The sequence below is a fragment of the Trichosurus vulpecula genome, chromosome 2, assembly GCF_011100635.1.
Source record: "Trichosurus vulpecula isolate mTriVul1 chromosome 2, mTriVul1.pri, whole genome shotgun sequence".
NCBI lineage: Eukaryota > Metazoa > Chordata > Mammalia > Diprotodontia > Phalangeridae > Trichosurus > Trichosurus vulpecula.
Genome location: NC_050574.1, coordinates 179605661 through 179623402, shown reverse-complemented (window position 1 = coordinate 179623402; position 17742 = coordinate 179605661). Strand labels below are relative to the sequence as shown.

General features: G+C 39.7%; 1 protein-coding gene across 1 annotated transcript in view; it reads left to right on the top strand.

Moving 5' to 3' along the window:
* The window catches only part of CRYL1 (crystallin lambda 1), a 203934-nt gene continuing 186192 nt past the window's right edge, over positions 1-17742 (top strand). The window contains exons 1-2 of the mRNA XM_036746812.1: positions 1-227; positions 12565-12672. Of these exons, the coding sequence (XP_036602707.1) occupies positions 187-227; positions 12565-12672 (149 nt within the window). The 5' untranslated portion in view covers positions 1-186. The remainder of the gene's footprint in view (positions 228-12564; positions 12673-17742) is intronic.

Below are 17742 nucleotides of genomic sequence, written 5' to 3'. Positions count from 1 at the left end.
CTCTTGGGCTGGGGAAGGGAAGGAAGGAGCCAATGGGCGTGTGCGTTTCATTCCTTTCCGTGCCCTTTAAGAGCCCCTATCTCAGAGCCCAGCAGGCAGGTCTCCACCGCCTTCTCCTCCTGCAGCTCCCGCAGCTGGGTCTCCTCAGGCATCGGGCTCCCCGCTGTGACCCCGCCAGCGCAGGAGATGACTTCCACTCAGGATGGCAGTGTTGTGATTTTTGGCAGGTAAACCTTTCGGCATGCCCAGCTGGGGTTTGGCCGCAAGAGCCCGGCTAGCTGCCATTTGCGACCTTGGGGAGAAGAGAAGTTGGAAGTTGTAGTTGTTTGTACCTGAGCGTGGAGCCGCCCCCTCCATTCATCCCTCTATTTCCTCCCCCGACCCCCGCGGCGTGGCGTTTCTGGCAGCTGCTGCCGATTTTCCTGTTTTCTAATTATTTTTATTTTATTTTTAAAAAAAGCCCTCCATATGCAACACGATCTCCAGCTATTTCTTTGGAAGAAAGAGCACAGCCCTGTGCTTATTCCTGCTTTGTAATTAAGTTACTCAAAGCCCGTGGACTTCCTGGTGTGTGTGTGTGTGTGTGTGTGTGTGTTAGTATTCAGTTTCATATATGTTTTCTTAAAGCTAGGTGATGCATTTCAGTCATCTTTCTGGGAGGCTGGATGGGAGCCTTGAAACAGGAGCAGCACCTTTAGGTGAACTTAATTCAGTCTACTGGAAGCAGTCAGTCAACGAACACTTATTAAGCGCCCACTGTGTTTCAGGCACTTGGATACTCAGAGAAGCAAAAAGAGAGTCCCTGCTCATAAGGCGCTGCCCATATGATAGGGGATGCATTTGAACCACTATGTACACACAAGATATATGCCGAATTAACTGGGGATAGACTCAGAGGGAAGGCACGAAGATTAAGGAGGACTGGGAAAAGTTTCTTGCAGAAGGAAGCTCACCCTCTCCCAGCCCAATTATTCGTTTTGACTCTTTGACTTTGGGATCAATATGGGGAAACCGTCCTTAAGTGACAAAATTTTGAGTGGCAGAATGACAATTTTCCATTGGTTGACATTTTACCAATTTGAGACACATTACAAGCCTGTAACAATAGATTTTTTTCTGAAAATAAAATTTTTCTGTTTTTATTCAGAACATAACAGCCTTTCTTTTTTCTTTCTTTTTGCTCTTGTAGTAGTATGACATTCTAACTCAGCAATGGCTTTGGGCAGTTGACTTCACACAGTTGAGTCGTTTGACTTCTTGTCTCTGGAAAAACCAAGTTGAGAAAAGAGTTAACATGTATTTCTCTTATCATTTATTACTAATAGAATTGGTGATTTCTGTAAGTTTCCTGTTGACTGTCCAGGAAATGGTGAAGATTAACCTGACTTTGGCCAATTGTGCGTGACTTTGGCCTATTGTTGTGTGGTGAAGGAGTAAAATGTGACCGTGTAGATAGAAATGGTTATCTGGTAGGGATGAGTCCCATGCTTAGGGCCCTTTTGACACATTTGGAGGTCTGCTGTACAGCAAACACATTGATATATCATAGAAAATGGAATTGAAATTTAATTTTAAATCCCAAAGTGCTCCTAACCTAAATATGTCTAAATGAAGATTAAAAAAAAAAAACTTGTCTTGATAATATGTATTGAAATGCCATGTCTCCCACTCTTTAAATGTCTCCTTTAGTTTCTTCCTCAATGAAAACAAGCAAAAAATGGAGAAAGATGGAAATTGGGCTAGGGTACTTTATTAAGGGATTCCTGTGAGTCATACACCTGGATTTCAGGGTACTCAAATAGCCTTAAAAAATTTTTTTTTGAGGCAATCAGATTTGCCCAGGGTCACACAGCCAGTAAGTGTCTGAGGCCGTATTTGAACTTGCTCTATCCATAGCACCACATGGCTGCCCCCATTTTAATTTAATAAAAAGATTTGACTGTTGGCTTTCCCCATTTGCTGTCAGATACCAGACTCCCAGAAATGTTCTCTTTGCATATAAAATCCTTTTCTCTTTTTTTAAAAGGGCACTTCCCATAAGAATTTCTCAGCTATTTTTGTGAATACCACCAGGCCCAGCAACTTTAGAGAAATGCCCTCAATGGCAGTGGTACATGGGATTGGAGAGGAGGGAAAGGACTAGTAGGAATAGGGCTAGTGGGAAGGAAGCTAAAGAGGGGAAAATGACAGTTTCAAGGAATATTTGCTCCTATAGACTGAGCCTCTTGAGAGCCTGGACTTTTTTTTTTTTTTTTTTGCTTTCTGCCTGGCACTACCAGGCTACTTAAATGTTTGTCATCTTGACTAATAAATGTGAATGCATAGGAAGATTGAAGTACAGCTGTATACAACTCTATACAAAGGAACATGATTATGTAAGTTGAAAACAATGAGTAGTGTTTGCAAGTGGTCATTTAAGTCTTGTGAAAAATTTTATAGGATAGCTACATTTGACCCAGTAAATGTGTACCTGATTATACTTTGAACCCTATTCTAAAAAACTACTAAAGCCATAATCCTGGGTTCTTAAAAGTTATAGACTGACTTCACCAGTCTCAACTCATATTCTGCTTTTTGTAAGAGGCCTTTCCCCATCCCTATCCACTCCAGCTGCTGTTGCCTGTCCCTGAGATAACTCTCCTATCTCCTTTTTATATATCATACATATTTGTACATACCTAGTTATTTAGATGTCTCCTTTGAATGTAAGCTTCCTGGGCCAGTGACAACCCCAGCCCCCTTTTCTTTTCTTTGTATCCACAGTCCTTAGCAGTGTCTGGCAGGAAGTACTTAATAAATGCTTGTTGGACTATGAAGGCCATAGTGTCAGCCCAGAAGTAGCCTAGTTAACTCAGATGAGAGGGACCAAATCACTAGCTGATCAGTTTGATAACTTTTTTTTTTTTTTTTTGCCATATCAACTTGGGGTCATCTACTAATTGATGATCTGTGTGGATGGGAGTAGCAGTACTCACAAGATGAGATTGTAGATTACTAAAGTATATTGGATTGACCTACCTTTTTCTGTTATGCATGGGGGAGGAACTTAATGAGTATATTTTGGTTTTTGTTTAAAGTTTTGCTTAGATTTGCAGCCTTCTGAAAGAGAAGCTTGACTATTTATCTTTAAAAAAAAACCAAACCCAAATACAGGAACTTTCTGTTTTGGGCTTGTAATAATATTAGCATTTTCCAAGAAAATCTCAGTAGAATTAATTTTTCTTCTTAAGTGCTTATTTTTATTTTTAATCAGTCTAAAAGCATTTATCTGGCACTTACTGAGCATCATTTTGAAAACATCATTACACACCCAGCAAATTGGTAAAGGCCAAAAAAAGATGGGAACAGCCAGTGTTAGGATTATAGAAAGACAGGCACACTAGTGAAATGTTGGTGGAACTGTGAGTTAATCAAACTGTTTTTGGAAAAGCAGTTTGAAACTATGCTAGGAAAGTGACTAGAATGTCCATATCCTTTCATCTAGAGATCTCACTGCTTTGTAGATATTCTACCCCAAGGAAGCCAATGAAAGAAAAAGTAAGGCCTCATATATACCAAAATTGTTTTGTATCATTTTTTTTTCTAGTAACAAAGAACTAGAAACAAAGATGCTGGGGGAAATGACTAAACTAGTTGTATATGAATTGCCCAGGGTCACATAGCTAATAAGCATCTGAGGCTGGACTTGAGCTTCGGTCTCATTTTCCTTCAGAAAATGGCTAAACTAGTTATATATGAATGTAATGGAATTTGAAGATTTCAGAGACACACTAATTCAGAATGAAGTAAGCAGAGCCAGCAAAACAATATACACAGTGACTACAACAATAACAAATTGAAGCTGAATGTTTTGAAATTATGACCAAACTTGAGCTAAAGAAGAGATATGAGAAGGCACCTGCTTTTTTCCTTTTTTCCTTTTTTTTTTTCTTTTTTGCAGAGATGGGGGTGGCTTGACTGAAGAATATCAACATATAATTTCAGACTTGGTTGATGTGTTGGTCAATTTTACTGATCCTTTTAAAATTTGTTATAAGAGATGACTTTCTAGGTGAGGGAAGAGTGGGATTGTGTTAGGAAATGGAGGTGATATAAAAACAGAAGATATTAATACATTTTTAAAAGAGAATCACTGCATTACTCAGCATGCTAAAGTCTCTTGTTACAGGAATAGTTCTAGTGGTATCTAGGTGGTGCAGAGAGTAGAATGAATGTTGGACTTGGAGTCAGGAAGACCTGTTTTCAGTCCCTGCTTCGGACACTTAAAAGCAATGTGACTCTCAGCAAGTCACATAACCTTTTTCATACTCCATTTCCTAACTATAAAATGGGGATAATGATAGCACCTACAGCATAGGGTTGTCTCGAGGATCCCATGAGTAAAGCCCTTTACGAATCTAAAAGCGCACGTACGAATGCCAATTATTATCATTATTATTATTATTTATATTTTCTCAGCAGATGAAGATCAAGAGTTAGAAGTTGTTTTTAGTTAAATTTAAAAAAGGATATATGAGATACCAGGAACTCCTTGACCTAGAATAGCTTTATTCAAGTCTTAAATGGCCCGGTGGCTACAGACCTCTGCCTGAAGTCAGGAAGGCCTGAGCTTAAATCCAGCCTCAGGTACTTACTAGCTGTATGACCCTGGGCACATTACTTCACCTGTCTGCCTCAGTTTCTTTAACTATAAAATGTAGATAATAATAGCACCCATCTCCCATGGTTGTGTGAAGATCAAATGAGATGATATTTGTAAAGTGCTGACACAGTGCCTGGTACATAGTAGGTGCTATATAAATGCTAGCTATTATTAAGTGAATTTAGAGGCATTGATGATAAGTTGGAAAAACAAAACAAATATTCTTTTCATTTTGGAAAATGGAAATTCTGGATTCAGTCTTTTAGTAGTAGCATATGTTTTCCCTCTAGAAAGTTTTGGCTTTGTAGCAAACCACCATGAAGAATTATAAAGGAGGCAGCATGGCATTATAGAAAGATTACTGGGTAGGAGTTGGGAGATCCAAATTTTAGGCCTCATTCTTTCCCTAATGATAAAATTATCATTAATGATGAGCTGTGTGACCTCGGGCAAGTCACTTTACCTCCTTGGGCCTCAGTTTCCTCATCAGTAAAATGAGCAGCTTAGACAGGATGATCTTGAACATCTGTTTCTGCTTTAATGGTTTCCAGTTTAGATGGTATATCAGGCAGCTTCATCCTTCATCCCTTGGTATTTGATTTAAAATTGCTTATTCTGGTACCCAAAATAAGTTAATTATTTTATAAGGCTAACATATAATTTTGTTTCCTTGCTCATGATGTGTCTATCCAAAGGACACCTCATCTTGTCAATAGTACCAGTTCAATGTTATGCCCCTAATGAATTGTGTTATATTAAACCTCTCTATTCTACTGTGGTCATTGGCCTATTTAGGACCTCAATAAAAAAAAAATTTGAAATGTCCCTTTTACCTTTTATTAATTGCTACATAAATAGGCTCCTAGCAGAAAGGGTACTCCCCACCCCTTCCCTTTTTATGATCATGCTAAAGTGTTGGGACTAACTTGGATGTTATTTATACCCATTTACGGTATAGAATAAATGAAGAAGAAAATATAAGGAAGGAAATAAGCATTTATTAAGTGCCTATAATGTGCCAGACACTGTGCTAAGCACTTTTACAATTGTTATCTCATTTGATTCTCACAGCAACCCTGGAAGGTAGGTGTTACTATGATCCTCATTTTATAGATGTGGAAACTGAAGCAAACAAAATTTAAGTGACTTGCCCAGGGTCACACAGCTAGTAAGTGTCTGAGGCTGGAATTGGACTCAGTTCTGAGATTCCTGGCCCGGTGGTCTATCTACTGCACAGCTCAATATATTCAGTCAGCCAGCCGTTTAGCTATTTTGAAAAGTATTTGCCTCTGAAATTGCTATAGTGGTTTTTTTTTTTTTGCTTTCTATAGGCTACTTGAGGCAGTGCTACCTTCTGCAGCTGTGTTCTTCCCTAATTTTGTCACCTTTCCCTGACACTTTTAGTTCTTTTTTTTTTCTGCCTTGTATCAGATATGTCTTAGTTTTTACTGTAAAACAATTCTACTGTGTAGTAGAGCCTGACAGACTCAGTTCTTCCGTTGAGGTCATTTTCAGAAGCAGAGTGAGTTCTTTCCAAGGAGAGAATGAAGATGAGTTAATTTAACTTTTAGTGCTTGACTAAGTAACCCATTTGGATTGGAGACATGTAACAGTAATAAACTGGCCAATTGGAAGAATCAGACATCTAATTAAAAAAATATTTTTAAGGTCGAGGCCAGGCATACAGTAGGAATGTAGTTAATTGTAGAGTTAAGCCTATAGCAGAAGATAGAATTATGATTAAATAATAAAAATATTTTATTCTTCCTTCCTATTCCATGATGCCTGTGCTGATGCACACATACACAGAGGTATTCCAAAAGTCTTAGTGTAGTTTTAAGTTATTAAAGCTGCACTAAGACCTTGTAGGCAATTATAATTATTATTATGATGTCAGGGCTATCCAGGAATTTTGGTCCCCTCCATCAATAAAATCCTTTGCCTATTATTTTGCAGTTCATAAATAGACGTCCTGGGGGCAAGGCATTTGATATAGATTTTCAGGGATGGGGAGGAAGGAGATTATAGGTATAGGGAACAGCTTGAGAAAAGAAATCTCAGGGCATATTGTGGGGATAGGAAGCAATGTTTTTCTAGATGGTAGATCTGAGATAAGTCTAGCAAGGCAGGGGTGGTGCCAAACTGTGGAGGGCCTTGAATCCTGGGCAAAAGAGTTTTAATGTTACCTGGTAGGTAAGAGGGAGCCACTGAAGATTTTTTGAGCTGAGTGCTACCACTAGATTAATGGATCAGTAAGATTCATGTGGGAGTGGACTGCCTGTACTATTATAACAGCTTCTTAGTCTCTCTGATTCCAGTCTCTCTATTTATCTTCATCATAGCTGCCAAATTAATATTGTTAAAGCACAGGCCTATGTCATTGCCCTGCTCAAAAATCTGTAGTGACAGCTTTCTACCTCTAGTATAAACTATTGCGCAAACTTCCCAGCATATACAGTCTGGTCTACGGCTCCTTTTGCAGACTTCTTTCTGTGGTTCTCCTTCATTCATTCATTCATTCTTCCAGCTGAACTGGACCACTGGCTGTTTCCTGAATTCAGCATTCTGTCTCCACTTTTACATAGGCTGTTCCCTTATTCCTGGAATGCACTCCCTCCTAGAAATCCCTAACTTCATTCAAGGTTCAACACAGGTACCACTTCCCATGTAAAACCTTTCCTCATTTCTTCCCTCCCCTAGGTTGTTGGTTAGTACTCTATCCTTCCTGAAATAACTTTGTCTTTCTTGTTACTTGTACACATTGTGTCTCACTAATAGAATGTAAGAGACTTTAATTTTTGTCTGGTGTAATGTCTTGCACAGGGTAGGGTCTTCATTAGTGTTTGTTGCAAAATTGAATGGTGAAGGAACCCACTACCTTTTTGAGGCAAGCTAGGTTATTTTCAGACTACCCTAATCGAAAGGAAGTTTTTCCTTACATGGACCTAAAATTTGCCTGTCTTTGACTTCTGCAGATTGTTTCTTGTTCTGACCTCTGGGGCCAAGCTCCATTTTTATGCTTACCCAGCATTCTTCTGTTTTCTACTTTGGTCTCTTTGAGTTTCTTGCCCAGAAGAATGATATGCCTTGTGCAAATGATCAGTATTGGTTATTGTGCCAAGTATATCTCCTGTTGTAAATCAGTAAGCTGTTTATAAACCAATCTCTTAAGAAATTACTTATGAAATCAATTTCCCAGGGCCTGATCACATAATTGTGGGCAGATTGTGTTACTGATCCTGCGGATCAGACTCTGGACTTAGGACAACCCTAGCACTACCATTTGCCTCCTAAACAGCTTTGGCTGTTTGGCTAAATGCACCCCATGTCTAATTGCTGCCCAACATCCTGGTTGCTCTTGCATTTTGTTGTTTTTCCCTAGCAGTCAACCAGGTGCAAACTGAGGCTACAGTGTTGTTAGAGCTTTTCTGGTCAATCTACTTGTAACTGCCCCATTTTATTTCACTATTCAGTAACATTTTGGGGGGAAGTAGTGCACTTTTGACATATTGTGTTTTTCAAGGTACTGTCAGCTGACATATCCAGTTTGGTTTTGAGTGTTGGAAAGATTTTACATGTGTGAATAGTTAATACCCAAGGAGTATCTGTAAACCTTGGTATACCAGTGCAAGCCTGAAAAGCCCCATACTTATTTGAAAATTGTGCTAATTCAACAAATTATTTAAGGAATACTCCCAGAAATCCCCAAGTCACCATAAACAGCAAGTGTTGTATACTTTTTCATTAGCAATGCCTACCCTCTTCTTCCTACTTCAATCAGTGGGTAAACACTTATGAGCCACCTACTATGTGTCAGGAACTGTGCTAAGTGCTGAGAATACAAACAACCATCCCTGCCTTCAAGGAGCTGAATGGTTCTCAATAAGGCCTGTCCATCTCTTCATCTGAGCCCTTGATCCAGCCCAGCCTGACTCTTCCAGAACATTGCCCCAGCAGTTATTCCCTCTCAGGTATCTTCATTTCCTCCCTCAGAGCATTCTCTTCTGCTTATGAATATGTTATGTTTAGGTATCTTCAATGTAAAAAGAAAGAACAAACCCTTTTCTTAATGGTTTCATCCCATTCCCTCACCACTTGTCTCTCTATTTCCCCTTACTGACAAACTTTTACCCTCCTTTCACTCTGTCCTCACCCCTTTGCAATCTGGCTTCCACCTCCGCCACTCTACCACAATTACTGTCTCTGAGGTGATGACCAGTGACCTCATGATTGCTAAATTCATTGGCTGTTCTTTTAGTCCACGTTATCTTTGACTTCTAGCATCATGTGGTTCTTTGACTAGTACCATCTCCTTCTAGGTACTTTTCCATTGCCTTTAAAGATGCCTCATTTTTCTAGTTTTCGTGCTTCCTTTCACCCAGCGACAGCTCCTTTATTTATCTCCTTTTTTGGCTTTTCTTCCTCTTTCAATCCTCTTACGTAAGTGTTCACAAGGGTCTATGTTTGACTGTCTTCTCTTCTCTCTCCTTTGGTCTCCCTGCATCCAGACTCTTCCCTCTTGAATCCATCCCCCAGCTGCCAAGTTAATATTCCTAAATGAAGGCAGGTAAGTGGTATGATGGGTAGAGTGCTGGACCTGGATCAGGAAGACGTGAATTCAAATTCTACTTCAGATACTAGCTCTATGACTGTTGGCAAGTTTCTTAACCTGTCTGCCTCAGTTTCCTGAACTGTCAAATGAGTATAATAAAAACACTGATCCTGGGGTTGTTGTGAGGATCAAAGGAGTTAATATTTGTAAAGTATTTTGCAAACCTTAAAGCACTATGTAAAAGCTAGTTGTGGTATACTATTGTTATGATTATTACAGTATAGTGTAATATTAGTATACTGTGGTTGTTGTTGCTTATTATTATTACAGCATCACAGATCTGATCATGTTTCCAGATCAAGAACCCTCAGTGACTCCCTCTTACCTCTGTACTTTTAGCAATCGCTTAGTTATGTCCTATTCGTATGTGAAGGATACTGTTAGATGTTTAAATATACATTTAAAAACATGAAGCTTCAATTGCATCATATGAGTTATACCAATTGTGTCAGTATACTGTCAACTTTTGACTTTATACACAACCTTTCACAGCACCATTTGACCCTCTGTCTCAAAAACGGCCCTGACTGTATTTACAAAGCTCTTTAAGTAAGCATTGAATTGGCACACTAATTGGGAAGAAGATAGACATTTCCAGAATGTAGCTCTGTCCCAATTTTCAGTCTTTACCCTAGCACTCTTGTGTAGTTCACCATAAAGAGAAGTGCTTTTCTTTTGTTTCCCCTTTTTGTGTTCTGTTCTCCTTTTTGTACAATTGTATTAGGACCCAGGGTTTACTCTCCAAAGCAAATTGGTTAGAGTTCCATAATTAGTGTTCCTCTCATTTAGCTTGCGAGATAGCATGGACAGGTGGAAAAGAGGGTGTCTTCAGGGACAGAAAGACTGGAATTGGAGTTTCTGCCTCTAACACATACAAAATCTCTGCCCCCTGGGCAAATTACTTCCCTCTCAGTATTCCAGGGAAACATTGTAAAGCTATAAGTTACTAATAGTTGATATGCTTTGGTTTGGGGAGTTCCCTACAGTGATGAAGTCAAAAGTCTGGACCAAAAGAAGACAACTTTGTTGAAACTATGAATAGATATCCATGTTATGTTAAAGCAAAACAAAAACTCTTAAGCCCCTTGAGGAGAGAGATGGCTCCAGTTTTTGATACGTACAATACCTGGCACTTAAAATCAGACTTGTGGTTTCACCAGTATTCTTCCATAAGAGGAACTTTCTCTAATGTATATCTGCTTAGCAACTTCTAGTCTACTTTATGGGGGCACTGAGAGGGTTTGTCCTGGGTTAAACAGCCTTGGAACTTAGAGTCACAGCCAGGTTATCAGGACATTTTTCTGTCCAGTGCCCCTTGCCCCCTTTTGGGCTGGCACATAGTAGTAGGTAATAAATGCCTGCTGAATGAATAAATGAAGGAGGGAAACAAGTGTTTATTAAGCAGTTACCATTGACAGTCCGTGCCCTCCAGGAGCTTACATTCTAATGGGGGGAGATACCATTCAGCAGGGAGCCAAAAGTGGGGAGGGAGGAGATGAAGGTACCTGGTTCCAGGGCATGGTGTTGAAGTCTAGAAGGTCAGGAACTGGTATGGGAGGGGAAGGAAGACAGGCCATCCTGAGCCCCTCTGCAAAATGAAGGCTCAAGAGCAATTAACCAGTGGTTGACTGAGCAGTTGTGAACAGTGTTCTTTTAGTAATTTGGGAAGGGGTCCATTATGGTGATACACTAGTTTTGATTCCAGTTTAGCTCCAGAAAGGCAAACACTCAGGTAAATGGAGTCCATCTACAGTAGATGTGTTGCTAGAGGAGTCCCTTTTTTAGTGGCCTATGGAAACAGAAAGCTGAGGCAAAGTTTACCTAGTTAGTCACAGCCCCAGATCAACAAAGGAAGTGTGGAAAAGTGGAAGGAATGGGATTGAGAGAATTATTTAGGTGGCAGTGAAGAACAGAGGACAAAGTGCTATTGGAAAATAATGAAAAGACTGTAAATTACTACTTCCTTCCTAGATTGTTAGAGAAAATACTCAGTTTCCCTCTAGTGGCAGCCCTTCCAGCGTCCAGAATTAGAGTGGTGCCAGAGCAGAGAAATTTTGTTTCACCTCTGGTCCTGAAATGAGCCACAGAAAATTGAATCTGAATAAAAGTTTGGATTATATAACCAAAGTAGGCTGGGCATATTCCCTCTGAGATTACCTTCAATTTTCCCTGTATGTATCTTATGTGTACTTAGTTGTTTGAATTTTGCCTCCCTCATTAAAATGTGAGCTCCTTGAGGGCAAGAACTGTTTCTGTCATTCTTTGTATCCCCAGTACTTAACACAGTATCTGACACATAGTATGTTTTTAATAAATGATTATTCACTTATCTTTTGCGATTCTTGCCTGTATTGTCTCATAGATCCTTCTACATATAAGACATATACAGGGAAAATGGAAGGTAATCTCAGAGGGAGTAGGTAGGAGCTCAGAGAAGCAAAAGGTTTTTTTGCAGAAGGTAGAATTTGAGCTGAGTCTTAAATTCCTTTTATCAGGGTAGATCCTGTATCATTGAGATCAGATTGTTGAAGTAACGAATATTAAATCATTGTGGACAGAGAAACAGACAATGGAAATGGGTATTAGAAACCTACTAAGCCTTATTATTTGGCAGTTTTCTTTGTACTTTCAGTTTAAACTGTTTTTTCCTTTTTAAGAAAGGTTTTTTCTATTCTAATATGTAGATAAAAGTTGAGCACAGGCAAAAACAGGTCAACATTTAAATACTGGTAGGAGGGCAGTGGTTGCTTTGTTGCCAAGAGTTTTTTTTTTTTAGCTCAAAATCTGAGTATTGTGATTTTCAAATGATAGTTTTTGTGCTTTTCCGGGCAGAAAAAGGAAACCGATTAATTTTATCATGTTATGAGAATATGCCCAGCCTACTTTGGGCATATAATCCAAACTTTTATTCAAATCCAATTTTCTGTAGTTCATTTCAGGACCAGAAGTGAAACAAAATTTCTTTGCTTTGCACCACTCTAATTTTGGGTTCTGGAAGGGCTGCCACTAGAAGGCAACTCACTCTCTCTCTCTTTCTCTCCCTCCCTCTCTCCCCCCACCCCCCTCTCTCTCTCTGTGCGTGCGTGCGTGCATGCGTGTGTGTGTGTGTATGTGTGTGTGTGTGTGTGTGTGTATGTGTGTGACTTATTAGAAAAGGACAATTATTAAGAAATTTTATTTCAGATTTCAAATGCGAAGACAAAATCTATCTGTATTCTCCTGCTCTAATGTTGCTTTTCAGCATAAAATGGATAGTTCTTTCAGTTATTCAGATGACTCATGTTGGCTCTTAATTTTCCTTTCCTTCTAGTGGACTCATTGGCCGAAGCTGGGCTATGTTATTTGCCAGTGGAGGTTTCAAGGTGAAACTCTATGATATTGACCAGCAGCAAATAACCAATGCACTGGAAAACATCAGGTAAGCCAGCTTATACTTTCTAGTGTGACACTGAAGTTTCTATGATTTCTTTTTAAAGAGAGACATAGAACTAAAGACTACAAACAAACCTGGTTTGTCTCGACTGTGTACAGCCTTGAGACTATTACCCAGCAGGAGGATGACCTTACTCTTTCAGTTCCACAAATAGTTTCAGAATGCTTACTTTGAGAAGCAGCATCACTAATCAAAATAGTGCTGAACCATGGATTGCAGTGGTGGGAGTCGTCCATCTGGGATCCTGAGTCTCAGGATGCCAAGAGTGTTCACTCTGCATGCAGAGCATCCCTCTGGGTATGCTTCTTCCCCCATTATCTTGGGTTGAAGCTTTGGAGTTGGTACCAAGCATGGGATCAGTCGGGCCTAGGGAACTTAAACAGCACTTATTTACTATCCCTGGATTGAACTCCCTAAAAGCTATACATACTATCTATGCCCTCTGCATCCCCAGTGGTAGAAACTGATGCCACTGCCCTGTTCCACATCTGTCCTTGCTCATCTAGGCCAGTGGAGTACAGTGGCCCCAAACTGCTAGTTTTGTCTCCATCCTGTGTCTAGGTTTAAATCTTAGCTCTGCCATTTGCTATCTCTGTGACCTTGGTCAAGCTTCCTAATCTCTTTGGGCCTTTTATTTCCTCATTTGCAAAATTAGGGGTTGGATTGGGGCTAGAGATCTGAGGTCCTTTTCAGCTCTAAATCTATAAGATTATAAATCCAGATCTTCTTCCATATAAATTAATTTTTCTTTCACAATTTTTTCTCATTTTTTAACATTCATTTAAACATTTTTTTTGAGTTCTGAATTCTCTCCCTCCTGCCAGCCCCTCTCTCACCCATTGAGAAGGTGAGAAATGTAATATTAATTATATATGTGAAATCATGCAAAAGATATTTCCAAATCAGCTGTGTTGACAATAGCAAAGAACAATGTAGGGCTGAGACTGCAAAGGGAAATAAACTTAGTGCAGGCAAATCATACAGTTAAATTAAGCAGTATCCTCTGAAAATAAACAAAATAGTTTCAAAGCTCACAGTTAGAGGGGGAGGCCTTGGTATTTATTTTTAAAGACTTCTTTAAGCTCCAGTGTTTGCTGCTATTTTTATCTACAGTCATTCTGAGTAAAGCTATAGCTAAATGGAAAATTAGATTGTATTCACAAGGTGTTAATGTTTACATTTTAATATTTGCAGTCCCTCAGAGAAAGCAAATAGCCTATGCCAGAAACTGATTTCTTGACCAATAATGTTGTAGGTAGGTGGCAGTTGATAGAGGGCGAGCCTCAGACACTTACTAGCTGTGTGACCTTGTGCAAGTCACTTTACCCTGTTTGCCTTAGTTCCTCATATGTAAAATAAGCTAGAGAAGGAAATGGTAAACCATTCTAATATCTTTGTTAAGAATACCTTAAATGGGGTCATGAAGAATCAGACATGACTGAACAACAAGAACAATAAAGGGAAAAAATTATGCTTCATTCTGTACTCAGACTCCATCAGGTCTTTCACTGGAAGTGGATAACATATTTCATCCTAAGTTCTTCAGAATTATCTTGGATCATTGTGTTGATCAAAATAGCTAAGTCATTCACAGTTGATCATCACACAATATTGGTGTTACTATGTACAAAGTTCTCCTGGTCTGATCACTTCACTTTGCATGAGTATAAGTCTTCCCAGGTTTTTCTAAAGCAATCTTACTTGTCATTTCTTAAAGCACAGTAGTATTCCATCACAATCATATACCACAACTTGTTTAGCCATTCCTTAATTGATGGGCATCCTCACTATTTCCATTTCCCTCATCCATAAATCTCACATGTAAAATTTTCCATGCTTCCCAATTTGCTTGTGATATTACCCTTTATGTCTAGATCATGTACTCATTTTGACATTATCTTGGTATTCAGTGTGAGCTGTTGGTCTATACCTAGTTTCTGCCAAACTGCTTTCTAGTTTTCCCAACAATTTTTATCAGGTGGTGATTTCTTGTATCCAAATTTGGATCTTTGGGTTTATCAAACACTAGGTTACCATGTATATCATTAAGGCAGAATTCATGATTTCAAAGATAGCCATGAATATGCCTGAATGGTCCAGAATCACAGGATATAAGGAATTCTCTAAGTAGAAGGCAGAGGAGTTAAAGCATTTATTGAAACTGAAAAGTAGCAGACCCATGGACCAGTGTCCCCAATTCGATATCCTGGCAAGAATCTTCCAAAACTAGTATGCCTATCTCACAATAGTGACCAGGAGGCCACAGAAAAACATTATGGCAGCAAGCCAAGCCATACTGGTGCTTTCCCCCCACCCCCAATGCCAGGTCCCTCCAGCAAGAAGACCACCCACTGGCCTCAAGGCCCTGCTCAGCACTCTCCACGAGGGTCAGTCCTGCCTTTTTGTAGCACCTGCCACCGTCACCTCCGCTTCTGCCACAATCTCCAAGCTGTGTTCCAGCTAGCTGACTGCTTCCTCTCTCCTTCAGCTCTTAACTGCTCTCACCAACTGCCTCTTAGCCCTGCTCCAACTGTTCAGCAAGTTCCTCCCACCACGGGTTTCCATTGGCTCCAGTCCTAGCCACTCCCCCCAGGACCCTGAGAGCCCTGCCCCTGAAGCCCAATGAATGGGCAGGAAAGATCTCTCTATTACTGATTGCCTTTACACCATGTCCTTTAGTACTGTGTATTGTGTACCTAATCTATTGCACTTATCTATTCCTCCCTTCCTCCCCAGTTGGGGTTAACTGGTTTGCCCAAGGTCACACATCTAGTAAATGTCAAGTGTCTGAGGCCAAATTTGAACACAGGTTCTCCTGACTCCAGGACTGGTGCTCTATCCATGGTGTCACCTAGGGAAAAAATTTAGTAGGACTCCTTCTTTGCCTATTTTTTTCAAAAATTTATACAGTTTTAGAATTAATTGTTTTTTTTTAAAACGTTTGATAGAAATCACTTGTGAAACCATCTGGTCTTGGGGATTTTTTCTTAGGGTGTTCATTGATGACTTGTTCAATTTCTTTTTCTAAGATAGGGCAAATTGCTATTTCTAAACACAGGTCACAGCAGGTTACTCTTCTGCTCAAAAATCTTTAGTGGATTCCTTCTGATGTTAGGATCATGAGAGCTAGTATTTAGTTAAGCATTTGCAAAGGACTTTACAAGCATTTCATTTGATCCTCATGATAACCCTCAGAGGGAGGTGCTCTCACTATGACCATTTTATAGATGAGGAAATTGTGGCAGAAAGGTTAAGTAACATGCCCAGAATCAAACAGTAAGGGTTTGAGACAGAATTTGGATTTGGGTCTTCCTAATTCTGGATTTAGCACTTTATGCACTTTGCCACCTTGCTGCGTCTCTAAAATTGTTGTTCAGTCGTTTTTCAATCACGTTCAACTCTTCCTGACCCCATTTGGGGTCCTCTTGGCAAACATACTGGAGTGGTTTTCCACTTCCTTCTCCAGATCATTTTATAGATGAGGAAACTGAGGCAAATAGGGTTGAGAGACTTGCTAAGGGTCACATGGGTAATAAGTGTCGGAGGCTGGGTTTGAACTCAGATGTTCCTGACTCCGGGCCTGGTGTTCTATCTATTGCACCACCTAGCAGCCCTTATAAAATACAGCCACTGAATAAAATATAAACTCAGCCTGTCATTTAAGACCTTTGTATTTTGGCCCTTACCTTTCTTTCTAGACAACTCTTCTTTTTTTTTTTTTAAATTTCTTTATTTATTTTTAGTTTACCACACACGGTTCTACATAGTTTTGAGTTCCAGTTTTTCTCCCCTCCCTCCCCCCTCCCTCCCCAAGACAGCATGAAGTCCCATATAACTGTCATGTATAACTTCGCATTGAATTAATTTATGCTCTAGTCAGGTCGTGGAGAAGAATTTTGACTAATGGAATGAATCATGAGAAAGAAGAAACAGAACCAAAAAAAAAAAAAACCCAAAAACAAAAACAAAAGAGAAGCAGAAAAGGCGAGCATGTAGTGTGCCTCAGTCTGTATTCAAACTTCGCAGTTCTTTCTCTGAATGAAGATAGCATTCTCCATCGTGAGTCCCCTGGAGTTGTCCTTGCCCTTTATGTTGCTGAGAAAAGCGCAGTATGTCAGGGTTGGTCCTCACGGAATCCACATATCTGTGGCTGTGCACAACGTTCTCCTGGCTCTGCTCCGCTCACTCAGCATTATGTCGTGTAGGTTTTTCCAGGTTGTTATGTAGTCTGCATCATCCCCATTTCTTATGGCACAATAGTATTCCATCACCTTCATATACCACAGCTTGTTCAGCCATTCCCCAATTGATGGGCATCCCTTTGCTTTCCAATTCTTGGCTACCACAAAGAGAGCTGCTATAAATATTCTTGTACATATGGGTCCTTTTCCCGCTTGCGTGATTTCTTTGGGATACAACCCTAGAAGTGGTATTACTGGGTCAAAGGGTATGAACATTTCTATAGCCCTTTGGGCATAGTTCCACACCGCCCTCCAAAATGGCTGGATCAGCTCACAACTCCACCAGCAATGCAACAATGTTCCAATTTCCCCACATCCTTTCCAGCATTTATCATTCTCCTGATTTGTTATTTTAGCCAATCTGACAGGAGAGATGTGGTATCTAAGAGTTGTTTTGATTTGCATTTCTCTAATCAGCAGCGATCCAGAGCATTTTTCCATATGCCTGTAGATAGCTTTAATTTCTTCCTCTGAAAACTGCCTGTTCATATCCTTTGACCATTTCTCAATTGGGGAATGGCTTGTATTCCTATATATTTGGCTTAGCTCCCTGTATATTTTAGAGATGAGGCCTTTATCAGAGATACTAGTTGCAAAGATTTTCTCCCAATTTTCTGCTTCCCTCCTAATTCTTGTTGCATTGGCTTTTTTTGTACAAAAACATTTCAATTTGACATAATCAAAATTATACATTTTGCATTTTGTAATGCTCTCTATCTCTTGTTGGGTCATGAATTCTTTACTTTTCCACAAATCTGATAAGTAAACTATTCCTTGCTTTCCCAAATTACTTAGAGTATCAACTTTTACTCCT